At 53.2% G+C, this 27,669-nt stretch overlaps 3 protein-coding genes across 3 annotated transcripts; 1 reads left to right on the top strand and 2 right to left on the bottom strand.

Annotated features, from left to right (window-relative positions):
• Positions 1-1,104: 1,104 nt before the first annotated feature.
• On the top strand, positions 1,105-4,902 carry LOC109771470 (probable proline transporter 2). The gene is made up of 8 exons (XM_020330168.4): positions 1,105-1,534; positions 2,074-2,287; positions 2,692-2,916; positions 3,212-3,306; positions 3,504-3,693; positions 3,836-3,960; positions 4,043-4,258; positions 4,354-4,902. The coding sequence occupies exons 1-8, from the start codon at positions 1,529-1,531 to the stop codon at positions 4,732-4,734; spliced, it is 1,452 nt and encodes a 483-aa protein (XP_020185757.1). The 5' UTR covers positions 1,105-1,528; the 3' UTR covers positions 4,735-4,902.
• Positions 4,903-20,450: 15,548 nt separating this feature from the next.
• Positions 20,451-20,810, bottom strand: LOC141040995 (uncharacterized). The gene is made up of 2 exons (XM_073507105.1): positions 20,670-20,810; positions 20,451-20,612 (listed from the first exon to the last, which is right to left on the bottom strand). Exons 1-2 carry the CDS (start codon positions 20,808-20,810, stop codon positions 20,451-20,453), a joined length of 303 nt encoding a protein of 100 aa, XP_073363206.1.
• A 138-nt stretch (positions 20,811-20,948) lies between these two features.
• Positions 20,949-21,615, bottom strand: LOC109771490 (uncharacterized). Its single transcript, XM_020330182.1, has 2 exons — positions 21,310-21,615; positions 20,949-21,053 (listed from the first exon to the last, which is right to left on the bottom strand). Exons 1-2 carry the CDS (start codon positions 21,613-21,615, stop codon positions 20,949-20,951), a joined length of 411 nt encoding a protein of 136 aa, XP_020185771.1.
• Between the last annotated feature and the right edge of the window lie 6,054 nt (positions 21,616-27,669).

The following is a 27,669-nucleotide window of genomic DNA, read 5'->3' as shown; positions in this document are numbered from 1 at the left end:
CTCCTTCACCTCCTCCTTCTTCTTCTTCTTTTCATAGTCTCGCTTCCAAAAGAATCTGCCTCGTACAGTACGTACTGCAGATTCTCACACGCGAACCTCGCCATAGCCTCTGCATCACTCTTAGCATGAACAATGTGCATGTCCCTCTTCTCCTCGCAAGGACAATGGACACTGACGGACCAATGAACTTTGCATTGTCAGCATATGGTCTGATTTATCGCCGGTTCGTAGGCTTGCGTGGCAAGTTCGACCGTCTTGAACGTGTTGAGCCAGTAGCGACGATCGCCGCATTGGAACTCCACGCCGAAGTGGACGGAGTCCCGCTGCCGCACGCCCTTGAAGCCCAACTTGCTCTTTGACTTGAGCTTCGGCGTCATGGCGGCGGCGGTGCGGCGATGACATGGGGACAAGCACGAGACGACATATTGTGGCGGGGTGCTACGGCGGTGGAGACCGGATTCGGCCGGTTCGGCCACAAAACGGTGACAAGGCGACGGTGGAGGCGGGATTCCGTCGTTGCGGCCACGACACGACGGTGAAGGACAAATTCGGTTAGTGCGGCCACGGTTGTGGCGCAGAGGTGGTGAGGCGTTGGGATGGGCACGAGCGACGGCCGATTTGGTCGGTGCGGCTGTGGAGGTGGTGCGGCGGGCAGCGACAACGGGCGTGGGTGGATCTGGCGGTGGGGTGGGATTAGCCAGCGACGCAGAGGTGGTGCGATGGTTGCGCGGGATAGGGAAGGAAAAGTTCAGTGCGGCGGGTAGCTGCCCGTGTGGCAGCTTTTTGTTTTGCACCAGCAGCCAAGTGCTGCAAATTACACATGTCTTAAAATTGGAGTAAAAAAGTTTGCAAATAGGGCATCTATTGGGGCAGCGTTTTTGCCCCTTTTGCTATAAAAAATGTGTTTATGCCCTAATTTTGGGCACCTAACGGAGATGCGATTATAAAGTTGTAGGGAGATAAATCCCTCTCTCGTAGTAGATACATAGATTTTGGTAAAAAAAAGTAGATAGATAGATAGATAGATATACGTAACGATAAGTGATGATGTGATTTTATCGCCGTAACAAACTAACTGCTTGCTGGTACGTTGCCAGAAAAATCGCGACCAACTAACTAATGAACCAACTCGACTCGATCTTCCTTGTGGTCTTGATAAACAAACGGAGAGTCCAGTAGACGGGCACAACCTCCCTCCTCTTCTTCCTCCCCCTTCCCCTCCCCCTCGGCCTATTTTACAGCACTAGCTACCTAGGTAGAGCCGCGGCGGTGCAGCACTAGCCAGCTACGACGAGCGGTTGCTGCTGCCGCGGCCCTATTCTAATCTCAACTCTCAAGCCTCTGCCGCAGCTGCTGCCATCAATCATCATAGCCGGCACCGTCGGCGGAGAATTAAAGGGTGGGTGTTAGTGGGGAGGGGGAGGGGATCGATTCCATTCCATTCTCGCCTTTCTTCTTCAGATTGAATTCAAAGGAGGAAGGCATTAATAACAAATCCAAAAGGAAGCCCCGCCCGGCTGCCTTTCAGATGGATGTGAGTGGGGATTCTCTTTCTTTCCTTCCCCCTTTCCACTACTTTTACCAGATTACATATAGTAGATAGCTCGGCGCACAGAACGAACGAACCTATTCTGCTACAGAATCGGATGAATGGACTAATGCCTTTATTCTGACATGGATTGATCGCTTCAAAGTAATAATACTCCCTACTAATTATTATGTATGTATTAGCAGAATAGCAGGTGTTATATTATTGATTTTTCAGAAAGGTTAATTGTATTATTATTCTTACTAATATTACTGATATCGTTGTTATTATTGTTGTGATCATTATTAATATTCTGACATGGAGTAGTACTATTTTTATTACTTTTCACGAAGTGTGCTATGGATCATGTGTAGTACTACAAAGGAGGAATTTAATAGATTTATTAATATAGATATGCATGTTTTTTTATGGATGTGGAGTGAAAATGAGAAATTAATCAAGTTTTTCTCTCTTAGAAGAAAGAAAATCCCCAAATTCAGTTGTCGCATGCTACTTTTCTGACGTCTGCGGCTTCCTTTTTATAGGCCACGAAGCGGCAGCAGCAACAGCACGACGAGGAAGCACTCTCCAACTCTTCTCCTCCCGCTTCTTCTTCCTGGGCGTCAACCTCTTCCTCCTCTTGCTTGCCTGGCTCAGGGGACACGGACAGGGCGCCGCTGCTGCCCTGCAAGATGGCCGACGATGAAAAGGTCGACAGGCTCGACGTTTCTGATGATACGGCCCACCAGATTAGCGTTGGTAACCATTTCTACCTAACTCTTCCCTCCGTGATGACAACAAGGATAGCTCACCAAACTGGTTGTCGGCTATGTGTATCTGATACTCCCTCTGCATCTTAATCACTCTGTTGCCATCAACTCAAATGCTTATCAATAGTATCTTCTGCTATCAAATTAATACCATGTTAACCCAACTGATTTCTGTAACGCTCCAAGGGTTTTTTACATTCATCATACTTTGATCATGAGAAGACATAAAGTAAAAAAACAAATGCTGATTTAATCTGCATTTTCGGTGATGCCCCGTCTCACTGCTTCCTCTGATCTGGGTTCAGAACCTTAAAATGTATGCGCATGAATTGTTTTCTTGCAGTTCTTGTATCTGTGACTGTTGAACTCACGAAAGATTCTGCTCGTTTTCAGATCCTTGGTATCAAGTTGGATTTGTGCTGACAACAGGGGTCAATAGTGCATATGTTCTTGGATACTCTGGGTCGATTATGGTCCCTTTGGGCTGGATTGGTGGAACATGCGGCTTGATCCTGGCTGCTGCAATCTCGATGTATGCAAATGCTCTGCTTGGTCGCCTCCATGAAATTGGTGGGAAACGCCATATTAGATACAGAGATCTTGCTGGACATATATATGGTACATATTCATACACTCTATCCCCTCATTCTAATGAGTAGACGTAACGTTCAATAAACTGGAGTTTGCTCTATTTGATTGAGGACCCCCATATGTTCTAGTTGTAGAGTTCTTGTTGTGGTTGTTGAGGCCTTTGGTCAAAGATACATAGTACCTCGTTCTAATCTACTTGTTTGCCATTTGGACACCACTTCCCTTTTTACCGCTCCAGTTGGAATTTTTTTATCTAGATGGAATTCAAATGCAATTTCTTTGTCCCAACATAATTAGTTTACCTTTATTTTGGTGATTACAGGAAGAAAAATGTATGCGCTTACATGGGCTCTGCAGTATATTAATCTTTTCATGATCAACACTGGCTTTATCATCTTAGCTGGCCAAGCACTGAAGGTATGAATAGCGTATCCACTAGCACCTAACTTAACCATTCTGGTTGAAATATCTGTATTCAAAACATATGCTGGGAATCCATCCGTTGAATTTCTTTCCACGGAAAACAGTTAAATTGTTGAACTTACGTTGTGCGAAGATACTTGTGATGTTTTGTCCTCCCAATGCTTATTTGTGATGTGATTTCTTCTCTTCAGGCAATATACGTCCTCTTTAGAGATGACGGACTTCTCAAACTTCCCTACTGCATAGCATTATCTGGGTTTGTCTGTGCTCTTTTTGCATTTGGAATTCCTTACCTATCTGCTCTCCGAATTTGGTTGGGATTCTCCACTGTTTTCAGTCTCATCTATATCGTGATAGCATTTGTGCTGTCGCTTAGAGATGGTATTACCCTTTGCTGCCTTGTTCAGCTGTCTTGGCATATTTCGTACCATAATTTCGTATGCATTCTATTTGTTGCCATACCATAAATATGCTTTAGGTTTCTTCAACATGACATTTTGTTTCATCACTTGATTTCTTCAAGGCATAACAGCACCTGCAAAAGATTACAGTATTCCTGGATCAGAGTCAACTAGAGTCTTCACTACGATAGGTGCTGTAGCAAATCTTGTATTTGCGTACAACACTGGAATGCTACCAGAAATTCAAGTGAGTCATTGTAGTAGCACATAAGGGTATCGACTAGTTTATGTGCCATCAGATTACCTTATGTGACTCATATACATTGCAGGCAACCATAAGGCCTCCTGTGGTCAAGAACATGGAGAAAGCTCTCTGGTTCCAGTTCACTGTTGGTTCATTGCCTCTGTATGCTGTGACCTTTATGGGATACTGGGCTTACGGATCCTCAACCTCGAGTTATCTACTGAATAGCGTCCATGGTCCAGCTTGGATAAAAGTTGTGGCAAATCTCTCGGCCTTTCTTCAGACTGTCATAGCATTACATGTAGGTCTACCTTCGTACTTCATAGTCCAAAAAGCAATCCATCTCAAAGTTGATGATTTCCCCTCGCTGAACTAACATTTGAATTTCTTTTCTAGATATTTGCAAGCCCAATGTATGAGTACTTGGACACAAGATTCGGCAGCGGACACGGTGGGCCTTTTGCAATCCATAATGTTGTGTTCAGAGTTGGTGTGAGAGGAGGCTACCTGGCGGTGAACACGTTGGTGGCTGCGATGCTCCCGTTCCTTGGCGACTTCATGAGCCTGACCGGCGCCCTGAGCACCTTCCCCCTCACGTTCGTTCTTGCCAACCACATGTACCTGATGGTGAAGGGGCCCAAACTTTCTGCCTTCCAGAAAGGTTGGCACTGGCTGAATGTTGTTGGGTTCAGCTTGTTGTCGGTCACGGCTGCAGCCGCCGCGCTCAGGCTTATCATTCTGGATTCCAGTACCTACCACTTATTTGCTGATATGTGAGGCCAATTTCTAGTCAGCTCTAGAATTTCATATATTATAGGATGGGTTAGGTCAATAGAGTATTTTACACGCTCGTTATTGAGATAAAATAGCATCAGTGAACGAAGTATTCCTGTATGTGTGGCTGCCTAAACGTTGCCCGAAAGTCTAAAATATCTATTTGGATAAGCTTTTGTCAGCACCGCTACTTTGGACATTGGGGCGGCGCAGCCATAAGCTGAAGGAAAAGGCTCCAACTGCCCTGCTGGCTAGCCAAGCTGTTTGGGTCTTAGGTGTGCATTAAGTTCATTGAGCATTGGGCTAGGTGTGTGTGTAGGTCAGCCCAGTGCGGCCTGCAGAGTTGTCGGAGTTATAAGCTCTTTTTTTTAATAGTTTGGATTGCTTACCACGTGTGTCACATTTAGCGGTGTTATAAGCTCTGGTTTCACTAAAAATAATAATTATAAGATCTGCTGTCTCTTTGACATACTCCCTCCGTCCCAAAATAAGTGTCTCAACTTTGTACTAAATTAAGTAGTGTTCTAGTTTAGCTCCTCTTTGTCCGACCTCCCTCTCACTTATGTTTTCGGCTACGTCCCTCCATGGAAATATCTATCTTACTTTTGCGTTCCACTATGCCACCTTGTAACTGCACTGTTCGTTGCCCTCCTCTTCTCGATCACCGGTGGTGTCCTCATCATCGTGCTCTATACCACCTTCCGCATTTGGAATAACCTGGGGTCTGCATCCGACGGCGGAGGGAACAAGGAAGAGAAGGCCATGGGGTTGTGGACTCATGGTGGTGAAGAATGAGGACACGGTGTTGAGCTCCATGGGCATGACGGGGGAAATATGATCCCGTATATGGGGGCCAACCGACTCTCATTTGTCCGCCAAGGCAACCAGACCCCCCCCCCCCCATTTGCAAACCCTCATTTTCATGCAACTTTGTGCAACGTAGTACATGGTGCAAAGATAAAACGAGATATAGAGAAAGGAAACTACCCAAATCCTACTTGTTGTCATGGAGATGTCGATGACCCCTTTGCCGGAGCCGTCGACCTCGTGGTCATTGGCGGCGTCTCCTCCTTGTATGCGAATAGCCGCTCTCGCCTCATATCGTGGAGGTTTAACGCTGCTACTCTCTGTAGAGTTGTTGGGCTTCCCTGAAGAGGAAGAGTGAAGTAGATAGTAGCATATAGTATTTCCCTCAGTTAAGAACCAAGGTTCAACACACCAAAAGGAGCCGACACACAGACAACGTGAACTGTACCTGCAGACACACACAAAGCAAATGCTTGCACCCAACGAAGGCAAGAGGGTTGTCAATCCCCTTGCTCTCGCCAATTGCAAGGATTAAATATGATAGTGATAGGTATGCAAATAAAAATAATAAAAGCAAATAAAAACAACGAGCAATTTTAGGTTTTAGTAATAATGGAGAATGGACCCGGGGGTCATAGGTTCACTAGAGGCATCTCTCTCGTAAGGATAGCATCGGTGGATAAACAAATTAGTGTTGGTCAATTGACGGAATAGCGCATAGTTATGATTATGATTCTTCATAATAGCGCATAGTTATGATTATGATTCTTCATGGCATGATTCGTATATAGGCATTACGTCCGTGAAAAATAGACTGTTGATCCAACTGCATCTAATACTATTACTCCACCCCGAGACCTCTGTCCTGCATGCATCTCAAAGTATTAAGTTCATGACAAACAGAGTAACATTTTAAGCAAGATGACATAATGTAGATAAAGTGAGACCAAACAATATGTTCGAACCTTGTCATTTTATCCTTAGTAACAACAAAACAATACGTGCCTTGCAATTCCTCCTGTCACAGAGTAAGGACACCGCAAGATCGAACCCACTACTATGCATCACTCCCTCTAAAGATCTACTCATCTAATTGGCAAAAGAAGACTTATAGATTGGAAATCATACATAGCTATATATAAAATCACACATAGATAAATTCTCAAAAGACTCAAATAGTTTCAATGAATATTCTGATCATAAACTCACATTCATCGGATCCCAACACACTGCAAGAATAACATTGAATAGATATTCGAAGAGATCATTGTATAGAAGATCATAGAGAGAGAGAGATCCATCTAGCTACTGTTATGGACCTGTAGGTCCTGAAGGAACTACTCACACATCATCATGGAGGCATCAAGGTCGATGAGGATTGCCTCCCCAATGGTTTCCCCCTCTGGTAGAGCACCGGAAAAGGCCTCCAGATGGGATCACGGAAGAACATAGGCTTGCGACGGCGATAAAATTGTTTCGGGTCTAGCTTCAGGGGTTTTGGAATATTTGGGAATTTATAGGCTTTGAATTAGGGCAAACGGAGCCAGGGTGGGCCCATAAGCTCACATGGCGTGCCCCCTGGGGGCTGGTGCCTGCAAGCCAAACAGAGTTATGTAGCACTTTCGTGGAAGTATCCCAATTGGCTATTATCCTGACGAAGAGCAGATGAGAGTTGTCGTGGTGATCTCATGGCAGATGCCATGGGATGGCTAAAAGAGGGGACAGACACAAGGGCACCGGTGGGTTCCAGAGGCGAGGTTGGCATGCGCAAGTATGTGACATGATACATACCCAGGTTTGGGGCTCTCCGGAGAGATAACACCCTAGTCCTGCCGAGTATGGTTTATATGAAGTGGATACAGGTTTGCTCCTGGAGCTGTTCGGGGGGAGGAAGACAGGCCAATGCATGCGCTGCTTCTTCGGTGTGGGCGGATATGCGTGGGTGAGTGTTTCTACTGATTAGGTGATGGAGCGACCCTCTGCATGAAGGGGCACCGGGGGGTCTTATAGGCCGCCCCTGGGGTTACAATGGTAAAGATACATGGGTCTGGGGCCCTGTCATCAGTGTCTGGGAGCCGACAGTGGGGACCACCGAGCCGCCGGGTCTGCCGAATCCGTCGGGTGCGGGTACGCCGACTGCTTGGCATTGTGGCATGCCTCGCCAGGCGTCATGGGACGGCGGTGCCGCCTTGCTACAGGGTTGCGCCTCCAGGACGACGCTCGCCCCCGGGTGGTGGCGTGGAGGGTACGGCTGTCGCCCCCGCCGGGTCGGCACAAAGGAGGGCGCACTGTAGCCATGCCTGCCTGTCATCTGGGAATTGACTTCTTGCGGGCGGCCGGCATGCGCCAGCCGGCTGGGCCAGGTTGCGCCACCCAGTCGGCTCGTGCTGGGGAGCCGGTGGGTGGTGAGCCGGGTTGAGGGGCTTGGCCTGTCCCGATGTTTTTGAAAAGGATTCGGGTTCCGTTGCCTGCCCAGGGGCTATCCCCCCGACAGTAGTCCCCGAAGCTGTGAAGGCCCGCCGGTTCCGAGCGGGAGGGCCTTCGCAGTTTTACCCCCATGAGGTGGCGGTTGGGTTGGTGAAGCGCGTGGTCTCCGGGTCCCAGCAACACCCACTGTGTGCCGGCTTCCAGAAGCCGGATCGCGACATGGGCGGGAAACTGAAACACCCGCCGGGTCTTGACTTGAGGGGGAAGGACGCGCCTTCCGCGGCCCGAGGCGCCGCCACATGGCAAACAACAGCGAGCGAGGCCCTGCCAGGCCACGCGCATGATGAGACGCAACGGCGGGCTAGGCCCCGCCCCGCCATGCCCTCGGCCCACGCGTGGGGGATTAATTGTGGCAGCGGCGGGCGGTTGCACTTCTCCATGCAGTTAAGTCGTGCGGGAAACGTGCCCGCGTGATGCGGGGAAGTGGGATCGTCAGCACAACTGATCCCACTTCCCCACAATGTACCGCGATTACAAAATGGAGGGAGGGGCGCGGCGGAAATGCCCTCGCACGCTCCCCTAGCTCTTCCCTCGTCTTCCTCTTCTCCTTCTCCTCCAAGCTCTGAGCGCGTTCTTGCTACAGTTGTCGGATTACAGGTTCCGGCAAACCCTTATGAGGTTCGAACTCTGGGGTGTGCATGAAGAACACGCTCTCCCTAGTTTGCTCGCTCAACAATCCCACGGCCTAGCTCGGTGAACCCAAAGAACACGAGACACAGATGTTTATACTAGTTCGGGCCACCGCGTGGTGTAATACCCTACTCCAGTGTGGTGGTGGATTGCCTCGAGGGGCTGAGGATGAACTATTACAGTGGATGAACAGCCTCCGGAGGAGAGGTGTTCTTGAGCTCGATGAGCTGGTGGATGTGAGGATGGAATGGATCCAATCCAAGATCCGTTGCCCCCAATGGTGGTAGCTAGTCCTATTTATAGAGGCCCTGGTCCTCTTCCCAAATGTTTAGGCGGGAAGGGATCCCACAACGGCCAAATTTGAAGGGGGACAACTAGTACAAGCTATCCTGACAAAAGGTGGTCTTCGCCTGCCAAAGGCTCTGGTGGTGATGCCGCCGTGGGCTCCGCGATGACCTCCGTCCTACCGTCCTGCTGGTCTTGGTCTTGTTGCACCGATATGGAAACCTTTGCCTGATGCCTTGGGACCCCGCTCCTGCGCTTGCTTCCTTAGCACCAAAGAGGAAACTGGTGCACTGCGCCGCTGGCGCCCGCTCGGCCTTGGTCATCACGGCTCACGTCACGTGAACCTCGCGAGGTGCCCCTTGCATAGAGATCTCCGCTCCTCGGGAGCCAGCCTAGAGAGACCGCCCCTAAGGGGGTCTTGGTGTCGTCCCCCTCGCGAGGCTTGGCCCCTCGCGAGGGTCTAGGGTTGTCGTTGCTGAAGCTGGGACGTACCAGGTCGTTGGTGGAGCCACGCCATGGGCCGCAGGAAGGCAAGTCTGGGCACCCCCGGTCCCAGAACATCGACAGTATCCCCCGGGCCCTAGGCGTGCTCGAACTTGACTTCGAGGCGAAGCCAAAGGGCAAGTGCGGAGCGCCGCGGGCCCCAACTGCCTGCGGCCTTGATTGACGCGTGGCGATGGATGGGACGTGGGCGCCACCGCTTCCCCACACCGCCTTGGCAACCGTTCAACTTGACGAGACCCTGTTGCATGCAGAAGAAAACCATCATTACCTACGACCGTGGAGGCCGGCGGTTGGCCTCCTTCTGGCTATAAATGAGGAGAGGGGCGGAGCCCCGTTACTCATCTCCTTCTCCATGCCGCCTACTTCTTCTTCCTCCTCGCCTCGCCGTCTTGCCGTGACACTCATGGCGCCGATAAGGAGGTTCTCCGCCGCTGAGAAAGGGAAAACCCCCCGCGAAGAGCGGGGGCCACTTCCGCCGAAGAAGAGGTTCGGCCGCTCCCGCGGCGCCGTCGTGAGGTAGGAGGTGACGAGGCCTTGGTACGAGCGGCCTCCTCCCGGCTACCCGCTGCCCTTGTACGCTCATGTGCAAGGCTCCGGAGGAGGAGACAGCGGCCCGCGCCGCTCGCATCATGGCTGTGGTGGCACGTGCCGCTGGCCCATGAACTCATGCCGAGGGCTCCTCGCGCGAGCTCGTGGTGTGGGTGGCGATGCCACCGCGCACGTGGATTAGATTCCCGCAGTTCTTCGCCGAAGAGATGCCACCGAGAGGGCCGCTTGAGCTATGGTTGCAGCATGCTGGGTGCAACACCCCAACAACGGGGGCGGAGATCGAGGTTGTCTCCCCGGGCAAGATCTTCATGACTCGTGGATGGGGCGAAGTCGCCTGCGCTTGCCGTGCAGAGGGGGCCCTCGCCATCCACTTTGAGTACGACGGCGCCTCTACGATGTTCTTCAAGGTCTTCGACGGGGAAGGCCGCCACCTGGAGTGCTGCCCTAGAGGGGGCCGCTAGGATGGTGCGGCAGCGGGCGTCGAGCCCGCCCCGGCCCTACCAGCAGCTCCTCCAGCAGCAGCGACGGCTTCTGGGAGTCCACTGACTCTCCCGAGCTTGACGAGACTCCAGAGACGAGCGATGACAGCTACGTGCCCCTGAGCTCTCGCTGTGCCCGGAGCACAGCGATGGCATCTGCTCGTCGTCATCGATGATCTGGATGGGGTTGGCGTCCGTCCCGTGTGGCCCACTCTTGATGATGGCGTCGGCGGCGAGTCTGTAGATATGACTCCTGGAAGCCTTCTTGTTTTGTTCCCTGCGAGGAATGGGGATGAACACCATGGGGGTGTGTAAAGAATGTGTAGTGCTTTTGCGCCGATATTATTCCATTATGATGTTCGCGGTTGCGTATCTTGCTTCAACATTGTCCGCCCTTTTCGTCCTCGCGGTAGCTTAGCGCTCTACGCCGACAAGTCCCAGTCCCCAGGCAGGCTTCTGCCGTCGCTGGTATGCCAGGTCGCAATGCCTTGGTCAGGGCCAGGAGGTGAGCGGCCCAAGGTCCAGTAAGAGCTCCTGAGGCGCGATGCTCAAGAGGTCCCCCTTAGCATGCAAGCTGCTCCCTGAAGGCAGAAAAGGAAGGCGGCATTGCTGGAGCAAGGCTGCAAGAGTCGAAAACCCTGAGTCACAGCGCCGGGCTAACTTGAATGCGTGACTTATCTTAGTGAGCCTGAGGTGATTCCTTGTGCAGCGCCCGATTCACGCATCAGCGGCGGTGGTACGGCTAGGCTGGGCCCGTGCCAGCTTCCGCCCTTTTCACGCTCTTCTAAGTGCTCTGCGTCCTCGGGTCCCGACCCTCGAGCGAAGCTCAGCCGACGCTGGTATGCCAGGTCGCGATGTCGTTGTCAAGGCCAAGGGGTGAGGGCTGGAGAGTCAATAAGAGCTCCTGAGGCGCGATACTCAGGAGCTCCCCCTTTAACGCGCAAGCGAATTGCATGAGAAAAGGAAGGAGCTGGCGGGGCCACCCGTAGTTAGGCTCTGGAGATTCCTGCGAGTTAGTTCGAGAGGGGAATATAGCTCGTAATCATGTTTGCTGCCCTGCCGCTGGTATTTCCGCAAGAAGATGAAGGCACTGAGGGTCTGGTGAGGTGACTTGCGCGGGGCGTGCCGCAAGCCAGAGCTCGACCACCCAGGTTTGTCAGTGTTGCAGGGACGGACCTGAGCACAAGCGTCGTGCCAGCATGTGTAACCCCCGTTGCGGGATGAGCACGAAGACGGTTAGCAACGCGGGTGGCCGCGAAGGGCAACAGGCAAGCAGGTGATAATCATAAGGTAACTCATGCAAGGAGGCAAGCTAGTTCAGATAAATGCAAGGACGATACATGCCACAGGGACGGACCCATGCGGCCTGGGGATGATGCAGCCCAAGGGCCGCCCCCAACAGAGTAAGCTAGATATGCACAAGGATACACGTCGCAGGGATAGGCCCGTGCGACTTGGGGATAATGCTGCCCGAGGGGCGCCCCCAACTGAATGAATCGGAAAGAGTCACCTGGTTCCATTGCTGGAGAGGTGTAGGAGTAGCTGAAGATGCGTGCTGAAGAAGTTTCTCCTCACGAGTTGCCTGGGTCCTGAGCCTCGGGAGGCTTTGGGGGCCCGGGCGGCTCATGAAGAACCGTCGCCATCTCTGCCAGGACTGCGTGATGCCTGGCCTCCTAAGCCGCCAGAACACTCCGCAAGTGGCGCCGGAAGGTGACAGCTGCGTTCGGCAAGCCGAATGGCATGCGAACATAGCTGTGAGGTGGACCCTCGCACCGACCAACGCGAGAAGGCCAAAAGCGCTCCTGAGATGCCGTCCTGTTGAGTCCTGGGATGTCGACACAGACCGCAGCTTGTCGTCCTCGCCAGGATGAGGAGCTGCGCCAGGTGGTGGGCGGCGGTCGCCGTGCATGGCTCTTGCCTCTTGAAGCTCCTTGGTCGCCTTGGTGATGAACTCCTGAGCACCAGGCACTCCACGCCTTGTGCCCTCTTGAGGGAAGCGTGCGGTGAAGCATGCCTCCACGTGGTGCCCGAGCGCCTCCCTCATGACGTTAGCTAGGTCTGAGGCCCTCCAGAAGAGAGCCCCCGAGCCCAGCCTGAGGAGGGCACCGGGCACGCCTTCCTATGTGAGAGAGGGAGGCGCCCCATCTGCGGGCGCAGGTCCTGAGGTGGTGCCGCTGGAGACGCCGCTCTCCTAAGGCCCTTGGTGGAGCAGCTGCTTTTTCTTGTTGGGGACGGCCTCAGGAGGGTAAACGGCGCCTTCGTTATCTGGGTCTTCGGCCGCTGCAGCTTGGTAAGCGCACTCGAGGGAGCACACCGCGTCCTTTTCCTCGCAGGCGACCGTGATGACGCTGCAGCTACCTGGCATCTTGAGGACGTTGTAACCATGATGAGTCACTGCCATGAACTTGGCCAGGGCTGGGTACCTGAGGATGGCGTTGTACGGCAGGCGGATGTGGGCGACGTCGAAGTCGATGAGCTCGGTGCGGTAGTTGTTGCGTTTTCCGAAGGTGACAGGGAGGCGGACCTTCCCTATCGGGGTGGTGGAGCCGTCAGTCACTACTGAGAAGGGCTTGGTAGGCTGTAGCTGATCATATGGTACTTGGAGGCGGTCGAACGTCTCGACGGATAGGACATTGAGCCCTGTGCCACCGTCGATGAGGGTCTTGGTGACTTGGACATTGCCGACGATGGGTGAGCAGAGCATCGGGAGGGCGCCGATAGTTGCCGCGCACTTGAGCTGGTCGGAGGAGCTGAAGGTAATGGTGCACTTGGACCACCTAAGCGGGCGCGTGGCCTCGAGACTGGGGAGGGCCGCGTTCACCTCGTGAGCAAACTGCTTGAAGATACGCTGAGAGGCTGGGGCCTGAGCGCCACCCAAGATGCAAGCGATGGCGTGAGGCTCCTGGAAGCCCCCAGCCCCCTCGTCCTGGCGATGGTCGTCACTCCTCCTTGGTGGTGGCGGCAGCGGAGGGAGGCTAGCTTTGCCCTGAGGGCGGTCCTCACGAGGCTGGTCTCTCCAGGCGCCCTCGCGAGGCTGGTCCTGCCAGCGGTCCTCATGAGGCCGGCCGCGCCACTCCTGGCGGGGGCCGCGGTCGTCCCAACGTCCTCCACTTCGGCCTCCTCCACGACCGTAGCCTCGGTCGCTGCGCTCGGGGCATCGACCAAAACGCCCGCCGCGGATAGCCCTGAGCTCCTAACAGTCGTTGGTGTTGTGGCTGTGCACGTTGTGGAAGGCGCAGAACGGGCGGTTGGCCTTGGATGACTCGGGGTGGTCGCAGCCGCGCTTCATCTCCGGCTCCGCCGTGAGCACGGCAGCCCCCTTGCGCTTCACATCCTTGGTCTTGGCCTTCTTGTCTTCCGGGTCGATGGCTGGGAGCTCAAGGAGGGAGAGGCGTCCCTCCTCAGCTCTTGCGCACTTGGTCGCCATGTTGAACATCTACAGAGCTGTGCACAGGTCCTCGTGTATGGCGAGCTCCTCCTTCATCTTGACATCGCGGTCGCCATCACAGAATGCTGAGATGATGGCCTCGCCCGTCACCTTGGGAATCTTGAGGCGAACGCTGTTGAAACACTGGATGTACTTCTGCAGGGTCTCCCCTGGCTGCTGCTTGATGCGCCGCAGGTCACCAGCGGCATTTGGGCGGTCGCGAGTGCCTTGGAAGTTGGCGACTAAGCGCTCGTGCATCTCGCCCCAGGAGGAGATCGATCCCGTGGGTAGGTTCTGGAGCCACGAGCGCGCGTCGTCTTTGAGAGCCATGGGAAACCAGTTCGCCATGACCTTCTCGTCGCCGTTGGCCGCCTCGATGCTTAGGCCAGACAACGCTGCGCAGCTCGGGGGTGAAGGCGCGGCAGCCCGCCGTGGTCACTAGAGCCCGTCACGGAGGCGGAGCATGGTCTTGGTACCCACGCTCCACCGCCGCAGGCGGCGCGCGATCTTGACGTGGTGGTGCAGGGAGTGCAGGAGCATCTTCGTGCGGCCACGGGATCTCCTGGCAGCTTCCTTCTTCACGCGCGGGCGCCCTGCGCGGTGGGTCGTGCCGCGGGGTCGCGCGTCTTGGTGCAAGGGCGATGTCTTGATGTGGAGGTGGCAGATGGGCTCCATGGGCTACGTTGCCCGTAGCAGGAGGTGGGAGAGGCAGCGAGCGAGACAGTGCGGGAGAGCCCCCAGCGGCACTGACGAGCTCGGCGATGCGGTCTAGCCAGTCTTCGTAGAGGTCCTGGTGGATTGCCTCGAGGGGCTGAGGATGTACTAGTATAGTGGATGAACAGCCTCCGGAGGAGAGGTGTTCTTGAGCTCGATGAGATTGTGGATGTGAGGATGGAAGGAATCCAATCCAAGATCCGTTGCCCCCTATGGTGGCGGCTAGTCCTATTTATAGAGGCCCTGGTCCTCTTCCCAAATGTTTAGGCGGGAAGGGATCCCACAACAGCCAAATTTGAAGGGGGACAACTAGTACAAGCTATCCTGACAAAAGGTGGTCTTCGCCTGCCAAAGGCTCTGGTGGTGATGCCGCTGTGGGCTCCGCGATGACCGCCGTCCTGCCGTCCTGCTGGTCTTGGTCTTGTTGCACCGATATGGAAACCTTTGCCTGATGCCTTGGGACCCCGCGCCTGCGCTTGCTTCCTTAGCACCAAAGAGGAAACTGGTGCACTGCGCCCGCTGGCGCCCGCCTGGCCTTGGTCTTCATGGCTCACGTCACGTGAACCTCGCGAGGTGCCCCTTGCATAGAGATCTCTGCTCCTCGGGAGCCAGCCTAGTGAGACTGCCCCCAAGGGGGTCTTGGTGTCGTCCCCCTCACGAGGCTTGGCCCCTCGCGAGGGTCTGGGGTTGTCATTGCTGAAGCTGGGTCGTACCAGGCCATTGGTGGAGCCATGCCGTGGGCTGCAGGCAGGCAAGTCTGGGCACCCCCGGTCCCAGAACGCCGACAATAGTGCTCAGCCGCCGCCCGCAGCATCCGTCGACTGCTCCGGCCTCCTCCTCGTCGCCGCATCTCGCGCCTCCGAAGAACTCCATCGATGGTGCGGCCAAAGGAATCCTAGGAAGGGTTTGAGACCATCGAGGCGGACATCCAGTACCTCCGCGACACTAGGCGGCCGCCGCCGGTGATGATGGTGGCGGCGCGCGCGGCGGGCGACAAGGTTGAGCTGCGGCCGCAGGAGGACGAACGCGTGGTCTTCTATAGCCACTTCAAGCGCAGGTTCGGCCTTCCCGCAAGCACTTTCTTCCGCTCCTTCTTAAACTTCTTTGGGCTGCAGCCGCACCATCTGGGCGCCAACGCCGTGCTCCAGCTTGCCGGCTTTGCCACGCTCTACGAGAGCTACCTGGGCGTGGAGCCGAACACGGAGCTCTGGGCCCGTCTCTGCTTCCTCAATCAACAAGGGCCGACGGCCGGCGTGATGTCCGCCTGCGGGGCCGCCGTCATCTCAGGCCGGCCAAACGAGTCGTTCCCCAAGATGCCCCTGGAGGATTCCGCCAAAAAGTGGCAGAATTGGTTCTTCTATGTGCGCAACATCGGTGCGGACTGCATCAACTTGACGCCATTTGCCAATGAGCTGCCGCACGCCAAGATGAACTGGAGCTATCCGCCCAAGAACCCGCCGTAGGCGATGCTGAATCATGCAGCCGGATCGCCAAGATGACGGCGCGCAAGGGGGTCACCGGGACGGACCTCATCGCCCGTCGGGTGCTGCTGTTGCAGCACCGGGCGCACATCATCGTCGAGATGGGCGACCTGCAGGATCCCACCTGGACATCGAGCTGGGAGCTGACGTCGGCGCAGATTGCCGGCTGAGTGAACAGTGTCTCCAAGGCCGGGATGGCTGCCGGTTGGCTCTTCGGGAAGGCGCCCTACAACAAAGAGCGCCCGACACCGGCGGTGAGTCACTGGACCCTATTTTTTGCAATGTCCGAGCTTCTCCTCCATCCTGACGCGACAAGAGAGGCACTGCTACTCGCGGCCCAACAAATTCGTGACAAACTGAGGACACAGGTCTTGGCGGACAAGCAAGCCGGCTCGAACGGGGGCGAATCCGTTGCCGAGAACATCGAGCCGCTCGAAGCACAGCCGGCCGGTGTCGAAGCCGGCGCGGGTGTCGTGCGGGTAAGTCTCCGCACCCGGACCTCTTGCGAGATTGGCCGGACGACAACGAGGCGGACCTGACGGTCGTTGGTGGTGCAGCACCGTCGACGAGAGGAGATGGCAGCGTCGACCCTCCGAGGCGGCTGAAGAAGACGGCTGGGTCCGGGCCGTCCCGCGAGCTAGCGGTGGCGAGCCGGCCGCACGGGAAGGACTCAGTGGCGCCGAAGCTGGCCCCAAAGCACGCGGTGGAGGTGCCGCTGGCGCGCGGCAAGACTGCCGCCAAGAAGGCACGTCGGGCCGCTCCAGCCACGCCGCCGAGACGAGCCATCCCAATGGCGATCGGGTAAGTGCAATTTGCTAATTTCTGCTTGCCACTTGGCTGCATTCTTCTTATGTTGTCTTCGCGGCGCGTAGGTCGTCCCTTGAGCTGGCGCTGGCAGCCACGGCGGCCGTGTCCTGGAACAAGGCCGTCTTCCAAAAGACCCTGAGCAGCGCCATCGACTGGGTGGAGAGCCAGTCCGAGGAGGATCTTGGCCTGGATCCAGCGGACACAGAGCGCGTCGCCTGGCTGGACCGAAACGCGGCTGAGAGGGTGCTGGTGGCAGCCGAGAAGACGGCGAAGGAGGCCTCGGCCAGGCGTGGGAGAGGGCCGCCGAGGCGAAGGAGAGGATCACCGCGGATCCGGCCTGGCCGGAAATGGCGGAGGGCGTGGTGCCGGCTGAGACAATCATCGAGCCACGGACGGAGGAGGGGTGGCGACCCGGAGGAGTAGGCGGAGCCAGCCGATGGCGACTATGAGATCGTCTTTGACACCCCACCCCGGAATGACACGGCCGAGCGGATGGAGGATGTCGCCCCGAATGGAGCGCCGTAGGCGACGCCGGCCAGTGCACTGAGATCGACGCTGACCAAGGAGGTGTCGGCAGGGGGTAGCCGTGCGTTGGCGGTCGTGCCGCCGCAGGCCACCGTGAATGGGGCATGCGCCGGGGAGCTGCCCCGCCGCCGGGTCGCAGCCACCCCGGGTGGGCACCGGCGAAGTCTTGGTCGGTCCGCGCGTGCTGGAGGATGCGGCGATGGACGTCGTGCGCCAGCAACTCCGGGGCCACGAGAGCCAGCTTCAGGCTTTCGCCCAAAACGAGCTGGGGCGGACGGGGACCTGGAGCGCACCGTCGTGATAAAGTTATTTTCCTTTTGCCTTGATTTGTGGATGGTCAGTGGTGGCGCGCCAGCGCACCCACTGGGTGTAGCCCCCGAGGCCCGGGCCGGCTACGGAGCAGCCGGGTCGGGTCTTATATACGTTCGTGATCTCTATTAACACTTGCTCCCCACAGCATCTGGACGGCCTTCGAGTCGGCACGCACAACCGGCTGCTGGAGAAGTACCGCGTCGTCACGGCGCAGCTCACTGCCAAGGAGGAGGTGCTTTGCCTGGCCCAAGGTATGTCTTGCATGCTTCCAGTGGGGGCGCGTCAGAGCACCCACTGGGTGTAGCCCCCGAGATTCGGGTCGACAGGGAAGCAGTCGGGCCGAATCTTAAGGCGTCTTTTCTTTCTTCCGGCGTCTGCTTGAAGTTCTGCCGTGCAGGCACCGCGGCCGAGGTGCCGGATCTCCAAACCCGGCTGGCCAAAGCCGGTCAACAGCGCAACCAAGCAGCCGCTGACAACAGCCAACTTCGGGCTAAGGTGGAGCGGCTGAAGGCGGAGGTCGTCAAGGCGGTGGAGGCCCACCAGGCAGAGCTAGTCCGGCTGAGGGACGAGCACGGGAAGGCGGCCGTCGCGAAGGACGAAGAGCTGAAGGCGGCCGTTCGAGAAGCGTGCCGAGCTCTAGAAGGAGCTCGAGACCTGCAGCCTCGCATGGGCCCTTCAGCGAAACGCTATGTTGTGCGAAGCACAACATCTCGTCGAAGTCCTCCTCCCTAAGTGTTTCTTTGGTTGTTCTGCTGGTTTGCGAGCCAGCTGAACCTTTTCATAGCTGACTGCTTCCCTTTTTCTTGCGCCAAGGGCCTTCCCGGAGACGGCATGAGACGGCGAATGCGGCCATGCATGCGCACCAATCCACTCAGGTGGATGCGGGTGTCGCGGTCGACCCGGACGTCGCCTGGTCCTTCTTAGAGCTCATGCTCGTCGTCGGAGCCCATCTGAAGGCCCTGGACAAGCAGATGGCGAGGCTATGCGCGGCCAGGTTGGGCATGACGGCCACCCTTTGGCCGGAGGCGGTAGCGCCCAACAGTGTCACGCGGCTGGCGCGCTGGCTGGAGGCAGGCGTGGCACGACTCCACGCGTGGCGAGTCTCCGTGGCTCGTGCGGGCGCAAACTTGGCATTGTGGTTCGCCATGTCTTTGTACCCGGCCCTGGACCTGAACCAGCTGGCGGCTCAGCGGGCCGGCACGGAGGCTGACTTGGAGGCGCGAGCGCTCCGGATCGCCAGGGCGGGCTAGCTACCTCGTCTCGTTTGTCGCGCATGATGAGTACCACGTGGAGCGGACGGAGGGTGGCGTAGAGCTCCCGCCCGACGACTTCGGCCTTACCCTGGATGACCCGGCCGGCAATTCCATTGAGACGGACACCTACGCGGATGATGAGGCCGTGCTGGGCAATACGGCGTCTCGGCGGGTCCGACGACCGGTGTGGAGGAGCTGGTGCAAGCTGATGCCGGCATGGCGACCATGGCTGGCGCGGAGGAGCCGGTGAGCGCGCAACCTGACGCGGCCACCGCTTGAGGCCGACCTATCTTTTTCTTTGAATTTTGTTAAGTAGAAGGTCCACCCACTGGGGGTGTGTGGAATGTAATGAACTCCGGCCGTGGGCCTTTTGTTATGTAAATATTTCACAGATGTTTATGCTTTTGCTTCTTATCCTTGTGCATTTTCTCGTTTGCCTCCTCCTTGGGCCTCCCTCCCGCTAGTCAAATAGTCGGGTGCCGGTGTGTGACAAGGAGTTCGGCCTTGGGAAGGGACGCACAATACTCAGGTTTTTCATATGTTGAGCGCAAGTGAAACACCCACTGGGCTGGCTGGCGCGCAGCCAGTCGTGCGGCAACTTAATGCGGTGGTGCCGGATGGGCCGATCCAACTTAGCGGGTCCCCGCGTGCCAGTGCGTTTGGCCCTTGGTTCTTTTCGGCCGACAGCCGGAGCCGGTCTGTGGCTTAGGGCGAAGAGGAGGACCTAGGCAACTCGGACACGCCGGAATGGACTAAGGGGGCGATAGGGTGCGATCCAGCCGGCTAGCCCTCGAGCCCCCAAGCCGGATGAACCGACCTGGCGGGAGAGGGTAAAAAATCATAAAGGTGTGTTGGACACGGTACTTAATAGAAAAGGTAGCCCCCGAGTGTCGTTCGGGGGACCTGCTGCTTTCATTAAACTCAAAAGGTAGCGATACATACGTGCATTCAGCTAACTGTAAAACAGGTGGAGGAGCTCCGTGTTCCAGGGCCGACTGGTCTCTTCACCGTCCGTGTCTCTCTTATGCTTGTTCGGCTGGTGGGCGTCGATGAGGTAGTACATGTTGCGGTCACATAGGGCCTTGCTGACGATGAAGGGGCCCTCCCAAGGGGAGGCCAGTTTGTGCTGGCCGGCTTGCTGCTGGACAAGTCAGAGTACGAGGCCGCCCTCGCAGAACGCAAGGGGCCTGATCTTCTTGCTGTTGTAGTGTTGTAGGCTTGCTGGTAGATGGCCGATCGGCTGAGGGCCAAAATATACGCTTCCTCGAGCAGGTCGACGCTGTCTTCGCGGGCTTCCTTGGGTTCGGCTTTCGTGTACGTGGTGACTCGTGGCGAGTCGAACTCGATGTCGGTCGGGATGATTGCTTAAGCTCCATAGACGAGGGAAGAATGGGGTGAACCCGGTCGACCAGTTCTGCATCGTCCGGAGACTCCAGAGGACAGCCGACAGCTCATCGAGCTAGCTGCCAAGTGAACGCAAGAGGGGCTCGATGAGTCGCGGCTTGATGCCGGCCAAGATCAGGTCGTTTTCCCGCTCGAATTGGCCGTCGGACTGAGGATGCGCGACGGAGGCCAGGTCGAGCCGGATGCCGGATACAGAGCAGTATTGCGCCAATGCGCCCTTGGCGAAGTTGGTGTCGTTGTCCGTGATGATGCTGTGTGGGACGCTGTAGCGAACCACGATGTCTTTGACGAATCGGATAACAGTCAGCCTGTAGAGCTTCTTGATTGGACGCGCCTCGATCCACTTGGTGAACTTGTCAATGGCCACCAGCAAATGTGGCATGCCGCCTCGGGCGGTCTTGAAGGGCCCCACCATGTCGAGCCCCCGGACGGCAAAGTGCTAGGTGATCGGGATGGTCTGGAGGGCTGTAGCCGGCTAATGGATGTGCTTGCTGAAATGCTAACAACCTTCACACTTGCGGACCAGCGACTCGGCATCTTTGAGAGCCGTGGGCTAGTAGAAGCCGTGGCGGAAAGCTTTGGCCACCAGGGACCTCGAGGCGGCGTGGTGCTCGCACTCGCCTTGGTGGATGTCGAGTAGAATCTCTATGCCCTTGTCCTGCTCAGCACAACGTTGGAACACGCCTGTCGTGCTGTGTTCGATGAGCTCGTGGTTGATGATGACGTAGGCGGATGCTCAGTGTTGTACCTATCAGGCCTCGGTCTTGTGCACGGGGAGCGCTCACTTTCCAGGAAGGCGAGGATCGGCTGGGCCCAAGACGGGGCCGTCACCACCTTGAGGATGGCTACTTGGACGGAGTCCGGGGCAGTAGCCCCCGGGTCGGATTTAGCAACCCCCGGCCAGAGCCGACAACCCTCGGGTCGGAGCTAGCAGCCCTCGGGCCAGGGTCGGGAGCCCCTGGGCCGGAGTCGGGATATTCAGGGTTGGGTGGGGGTGCCGCGGGGTTTTCCGAGATGAAGATGGACTCGAAGTCGGGAGACGGCTTGATGGACGGCGTCCGCAAGTGCTCGAGGGAGACGCTGGATGGGATTGCTTGCCAGGTTGAGCCTATCTTGGCGAGGGTGTCGGCGGCTTCGTTTTCCGTGCGGGGAACGCAGAGGAACTCGCACCCGTCGAAGGCGCCAGAGAGTGGGTGGACCAGGAAGCAGTAGTTGGCCATGTTGGTGTCTCGGGCGTCCCACTCGCAAGAGGCCTATTTCACCACCAAGAGGCCTACTTCACTACTTGTGCATCCAAAATCCTTTAAACCAGTTTTGCCACATTAGTCCACTATATCTACCTATATGCGGTATTCTTTTGCCGTTCTAAGCAAATTTCCATGTGCCATCTCTAATTTTCAAAAGAAACTTCTCTTTTGTGTGTTTGTTTCGCTCGCGGAAGGGTAATGGGTGCCTAATATTTTCCATGTTGGATGTGTTATTCTCAAGATGAGTGTTTATTCACTTGTCATTGCACGAGAGTAAGGCAAAGGTCTTAGTGATGCCCAGTCCTGAAATAAAAAAAATGAATTTACTTTATGTTGTCAAATAATAAATTCATTGGAAAGTGTTGGTATGGAGGGCACCCATGGATACGGTTAGCCATGGAAAGTGAAAGAATGGTGGAAAAAGGAATAAACTTTATTTTCTGTTTGGGAACAGCCTATGGCATATCTAGCATGGAAAGTGTTCGGAACTCTGAGTCGTTTTCGTTGGTGGGATGGATACACCTCCCAAAATGTTTTTATGTCTAATTTTTTCGCTTTGAGCTCTGGCACCTCTACAAATCCCTACTTCCCTCTGTGAAGGGCCTTTCTTTTACTTTATGCAATTTTTATTTTTAATTTGAGTCTTCGTCTTCTCTTATAAAAAGCACCAACTAGGAGGCAATATGATCGTACTTAAGTATTGGGTGTAGATAATATCCGAGTGTGTTTCATGAATGGATCAATGTTTGAGCATGATGGGCTAGGGATAACTTATTTTAGCGTTGATATTTTGAAAGACATGGTTGCTTGTTGATATGCTTGAGTATCTAAATTATTATGTCAAAACGAGACTATTGCTTTGAATCACATAAAAGTCCAAATGTCCATGCTATAAATAAAAAGAATATGATATGACATGATGAACAACACTCCGCATCAAAAATTCTGTTTTTATCACTTACCTACTCGAGGACGAGTAGGAGTTAAGCTTGGGGATGCTGATACATCTCCAACGTATCTATAATTTTTGATTGTTCCATGCTGTTTATTATCAATCTTGGCTGTTTTATAATCATTTTATAGTCATTTTATATCATTTTTTGGTACTAACATATTGACATAGTGCCAAGTGCCAGTTGTTGTTTTTCCATCTTTTTTACATCGCAGGAAATCAATATCAGATGAAGTCCAAATGCCATGAAACTCCACGATGATTTTTTATGGGCCAGAAGGAAGGCAATGGGCCCTGGTTGCACCTGGGGGGTGCCCCGAGGGGGGCACAACCCATCAGGGCGCGCTAGGAGTCAGGCACGCCCTGGTGGGTTGTGCCCAGCTCGGGTGCCCCAGACCACTTCTTTGCTCTATAAATACCCCAAAAATACCAGAACCCTAGGGGAGGCGACGAAATATTCATCCAGCTGCCGCAGAGTCCAGAACCACCAGATCCAATCTAGACACCATCTCGGACGGGGTTCACCACCTCCATTGGTGCCTCTCCGATGATGCGTGAGTAGTTCCTTGTAGACCTTCGGGTCCGTAGTTAGTAGCTAGATGGCTTTCTCTCTCTCGCTGAATTCTCAATACAATGGTCTCTTGGAGATCCATATGATGTAACACTTTTGTGGTGTGTTTGTTGGGATCTGAGGAACTTCGAGTTTATGATCAGTCATATCTTTTTATATCCATGAAAGTTATTTGAGTTTCTTTGATCTCTTATATGCATGATCTCGTATAGCCTCGTATTTCTTCTCCGATATTTGGGTTTTGTTTGGCCAACTTGATCTATTTATCTTGCAATGTGAAGAGGTGCCCGGTAGTGGGTTCGATCTTACGGTGCTCGATCCCAGTGACAGAAAGGGAACCGACACATATGTATCGTTGCTACTTGATGACCCACAAGTATAGGGGATCTATCGTAGTCCTTTCGATAAGTAGAGTGTCGAACCCAGCGAGGAGCAGAAGGAAATGATAAGCGGTTTTCAGCAAGGTATTCTCTGCAAGCATTGAAATTATAGGTAACAAATAGTTTTGTGATAAGATAATTTGTAACAAGCAACAAGTAACAAAAGTAAATAAAGTGCAGCAAGGTGGCCCAATCCTTTTTGTAGCAAAGGACAAGCCTGGACAAACTCTTATATAGAGAAAAGCGCTCCCGAGGACACATGGGAATTATCGTCAAGCTAGTTTTCATCACGTTCATATGATTCGCGTTCGGTACTTTTATAATTTGATATGTGGGTGGACCGGTGCTTGGGTGCTGTCCTTACTTGGACAAGCATGCCACTTATGATTAACCCCTATTTCAAGCATCCACAACTACAAAAGAAGTATTAAGGTAAACCTAACCATAGCATGAAACATATGGATCCAAATCAGCCCCTTACGAAGCAACGCATAAACTATGGTTTAAGCTTCTTTCACTCTAGCAACCCATCATCTACTTATTACTTCCCAATGCCTTCCTCTAGGCCCAAATAATGGTGAAGTGTCATGTAGTCGACGTTCACATAACATCACTAGAGGAGAGACAACATACATCTCATCAAAATATCGAACGAATACCAAATTCACATGACTACTAATAGCAAGACTTCTCCCATGTCCTCAGGAACAAATGTAACTACTCACAAAGCATATTCATGTTCATAATCAGAGGAGTATCAATATGCATAAAGGATCTGAACATATGATCTTCCACCAAATAAACCAACTAGTATCAACTACAAGGAGTAATCAACACTACTAGCAACCTACAAGTACCAATCCCAGACTTGGAGACAAGAATTTGATACAAGAGATGAACTAGGGTTTGAGAGGATATGGTGCTGGTGAAGATGTTGATGGAGATTGGCACTCTCCTGATGAGAGGAGCGTTGGTGATGACGATGGCTATGATTTCCCCCTCCTGGAGGGAAGTGTCCCCGGCAGAACAGCTCCGCCGGAGCCCTAGATTGGTTCCGCCAAGGTTCCGCCTCATGGCGGCGGAGTCTTGTCCAGAAAGCTTGCTTATGATTTTTCTTCGGACGAAAGACCTCATATAGCAGAAGATGGGCACCGGAGGGCCAACAGGGGGCCCACGAGGCAAGGGGCGCGCCCAGGGGGGTAGGGCGCGCCCCCCACCCTCGTGGCCAGAGTGTGGGCCCCCTCTGGTATTTCTTCCGCTCAGTATTTTTTGTTATTTCCAAAAATAACTTTCGTGGAGTTTCAGGACTTTTGGAGTTGTGCAGAATAGGTCTCCAATATTTGCTCCTTTTCCAGCCTAGAATTCCAGCTGCCGGCATTCTCCCTTTTTATGTAAACCTTGTAAAATAAAAAAGAATATGGATAAGTATTGTGACATAATGTGTAATAACAGCCCATAATGCAATAAATATCGATATAAAAGCATGATGCAAAATGGACGTATCAACTCCCCCAAGCTTAGACCTCGCTTGTCCTCAAGCGGAAGCCGATAACGATAAATATGTCCACGTATTTAGAGATAGAGGTGTCGATAAAATAAAATACGGACATGAGGGCATTATGATCATTCTAATAACAGCAACATATATAGATAATGTCATATGATCTCTTATACTCAAGTAATAATCTATTCACAATGCAAAGTATGAATCAGAAACTTTGTTGAGAACTAACAAACTATAATCTCAGTCACTGAGGCAATTGCAATTTATCATAACATCAGAAAGAGTCTATGTCAGAGCTTTCTAGCAAGTCCACATACTCAACTATCACTTAGTCTTTCACAATTGCTAACACTCACGCAATACTAGTGGTTACGGAGTTTTAATCGGACACAGAGAAAGATAGGGGCTTATAGTTTCGCCTCCCAACCTCTTACCTCAAGGGTAATGTCAACAATAATAGCTCATGCTAACCTACATCCAATTAGATATATACATCAGGATCTTTCCAACATCCTGTGCTTGCCAAAGGATAAAATGTAAAAAGGAAGGGTGAAGATCACCATGACTCTTGCATAAGGTAGAAGATAATAATAAAAGATAGGCCCTTGGCAGAGGGAAGCAGAGGTTGCCATGCGCTTTCAGGGTTGGATGCACAAAATCTTAATGCGAAAGAACGTCACTTTATATTGCCACTTGTGATATGGACCTTTATTATGCAGTCCGTCGCTTTTATTTCTTCCACATCACAAGATCGTATAAAGCTTATTTCCTCCACGCCAATCAATTATACATATTTAGAGAGCAATTTTTATTGCTTGCACCGATGACAACTTACTTGAAGGATCTTACTCAATCCATAGGTAGATATGGTGGACTCTCATGGCAAAACTGGTTTAAGGGTATTTGGAAGCACAAGTAGTATCTCTACTTGGTGCGAAGAATTTGGCTAGCATGAGGGGGAAAGGCAAGCTCAACATGTTGGATGATCCATGACAATATACTTTATCTCAGATATAAGAAAACATAACCCATTACGTTGTCTTCCTTGTCCAACATCAACACTTTAGCATGTCATATTTTAATGAGTGCTCCCAATCATAAAAGATGTCCAAGATAGTATTTATATGTGAAACCTCTCTTTCTCTATAACTTCCTATTAATTGCAACGATGACCAAAGCTATGTTTGTCAACTCTCAACAATTTTTAATCATCATACCCTTTCTATGTGAAGTCATTACTCTCAATAAGATCAATATGATCTCTTTGTTTCTTTTTATTCTTTTCTCTTTTCTTTTATTCACTCAAGATCATAGCAAGATAATCAAGTCCTTGACTCAACACTAATCTTTATTATATATAGCTCACGGACTCGATTACATAGAGGGATCATAAAGCAAAACTCAAAACTAAATCATACTAAAATTTTATTCTACTAGATCGAGATATTACTGAAAGGATCGAACTAAGAAAAACGGTAATGATAGGATTGTGATGGTGATACGATACCGGGGCACCTCCCCCAAGCTTGGCAGTTGCCAAGGGGAGTGCCCATACCCATGTGATTATTTCTCCTTCTTTGTTGGTGAGGAAGGTGGTGTGATATTCTTAACGAAGATGCCCCTTAGGATACGATTCTCCTCCTCGAGCTTATTGAGTTGCTGCTTGAGATCCATTATCTCCTTACGGAGCCTACCCATGACGGTTAAAGCTCCTTGCACCCATGGATGTTGCATAGCTGTGGGGGAACAAGTAACACTCTTTTTCATATTCTCGTAAGAAAGAAATCTGACATTGGAAGGGATGACTGAGTTTGGAATAGCCGAGCTCTGTAGTTCCCCCATCGTGAATCCAGCTCGGAAGCGAGAAGTGACTTCTTGATCCTCCTCCATGGCATCTATCCTCTTCAAATCAGCCTCCATCTCTTCCTCCGTTGCTGGCCCAAAGTGGTTAGCATCGCTGTTTGTCCTTGATCTTGATGCCGGATAAGACACCCGGCTCTCCCCGACCGACTCTTGAGACGACATCTTGCTCAAACCTGCAGCAGCAACAGCTCGAAACACAAACAGAGGATATTTGCGTGATACAGGAGTCAAAGACTTCGGGAGATTATATAATGAATTTCTACCGACCAAAATACGTATCGTGCAAGAAAACGGAGTCCGGAGAGCACACGAGGTGCCCACGAGGCAGGGGGCCGCGCCCAGGGGGATAGGGCGCGCCCTCCACCCTCGTGTCCTTCCCGGACTGCTTCTTATTTTTCTAAATATTCCAAAACGGAGAAAAATTGCCATTAGAACTATTTAGGAGTTGGTTTACTTACCGTACCACATACCTATTCCTTTTCTGAGTCTGAAACGTTCCGGAAAGTGTCCCTTATGTATTCCTCCGGGGTTACAGTTTCAATAACATTGGTTTCAACATTTATGGGATTACCTGAGATATAATGTTTGATTCTTTGACCGTTCACCACCTTCGGATTTGTGCCTTCGAAGTTGTTGATTTTTATGGCACCGGAACGATAGACCTCCTCGATAACGTAAGGACCTTCCCATTTAGAGAGAAGTTTTCCTGCAAAAACTCTCAAACGAGAGTTGTATAGCAATACATAATCACCTACAT

This window comes from Aegilops tauschii, chromosome 2 (genome assembly GCF_002575655.3).
Source record: "Aegilops tauschii subsp. strangulata cultivar AL8/78 chromosome 2, Aet v6.0, whole genome shotgun sequence".
NCBI classification, from domain to species: domain Eukaryota; kingdom Viridiplantae; phylum Streptophyta; class Magnoliopsida; order Poales; family Poaceae; genus Aegilops; species Aegilops tauschii.
This window is presented reverse-complemented; position numbering and strand designations above follow the sequence as displayed.

Bases quoted from the DNA above. Each gene is read 5' to 3' on its own strand.
- LOC109771470 (XM_020330168.4), top strand. The intron at 3,694-3,835 runs GTATTACCCTTT...GATTTCTTCAAG, and splicing joins TGTGCTGTCGCTTAGAGATG to GCATAACAGCACCTGCAAAA. The intron at 4,259-4,353 runs GTAGGTCTACCT...TTTCTTTTCTAG, and splicing joins AGACTGTCATAGCATTACAT to ATATTTGCAAGCCCAATGTA.
- LOC141040995 (XM_073507105.1), bottom strand. From the start codon at position 20,810: ATGGTGGGGCCCTTCAAGACCGCCCGAGGCGGCATGCCACATTTGCTG. The intron at 20,613-20,669 runs GTTCGCTACAGC...AACTTCGCCAAG, and splicing joins GATTCGTCAAAGACATCGTG to GGCGCATTGGCGCAATACTG.
- LOC109771490 (XM_020330182.1), bottom strand. From the start codon at position 21,615: ATGGCCAACTACTGCTTCCTGGTCCACCCACTCTCTGGCGCCTTCGAC. The intron at 21,054-21,309 runs GTTGTCGGCTCT...TGTGCTGAGCAG, and splicing joins CTGCTAGCTCCGACCCGAGG to GACAAGGGCATAGAGATTCT.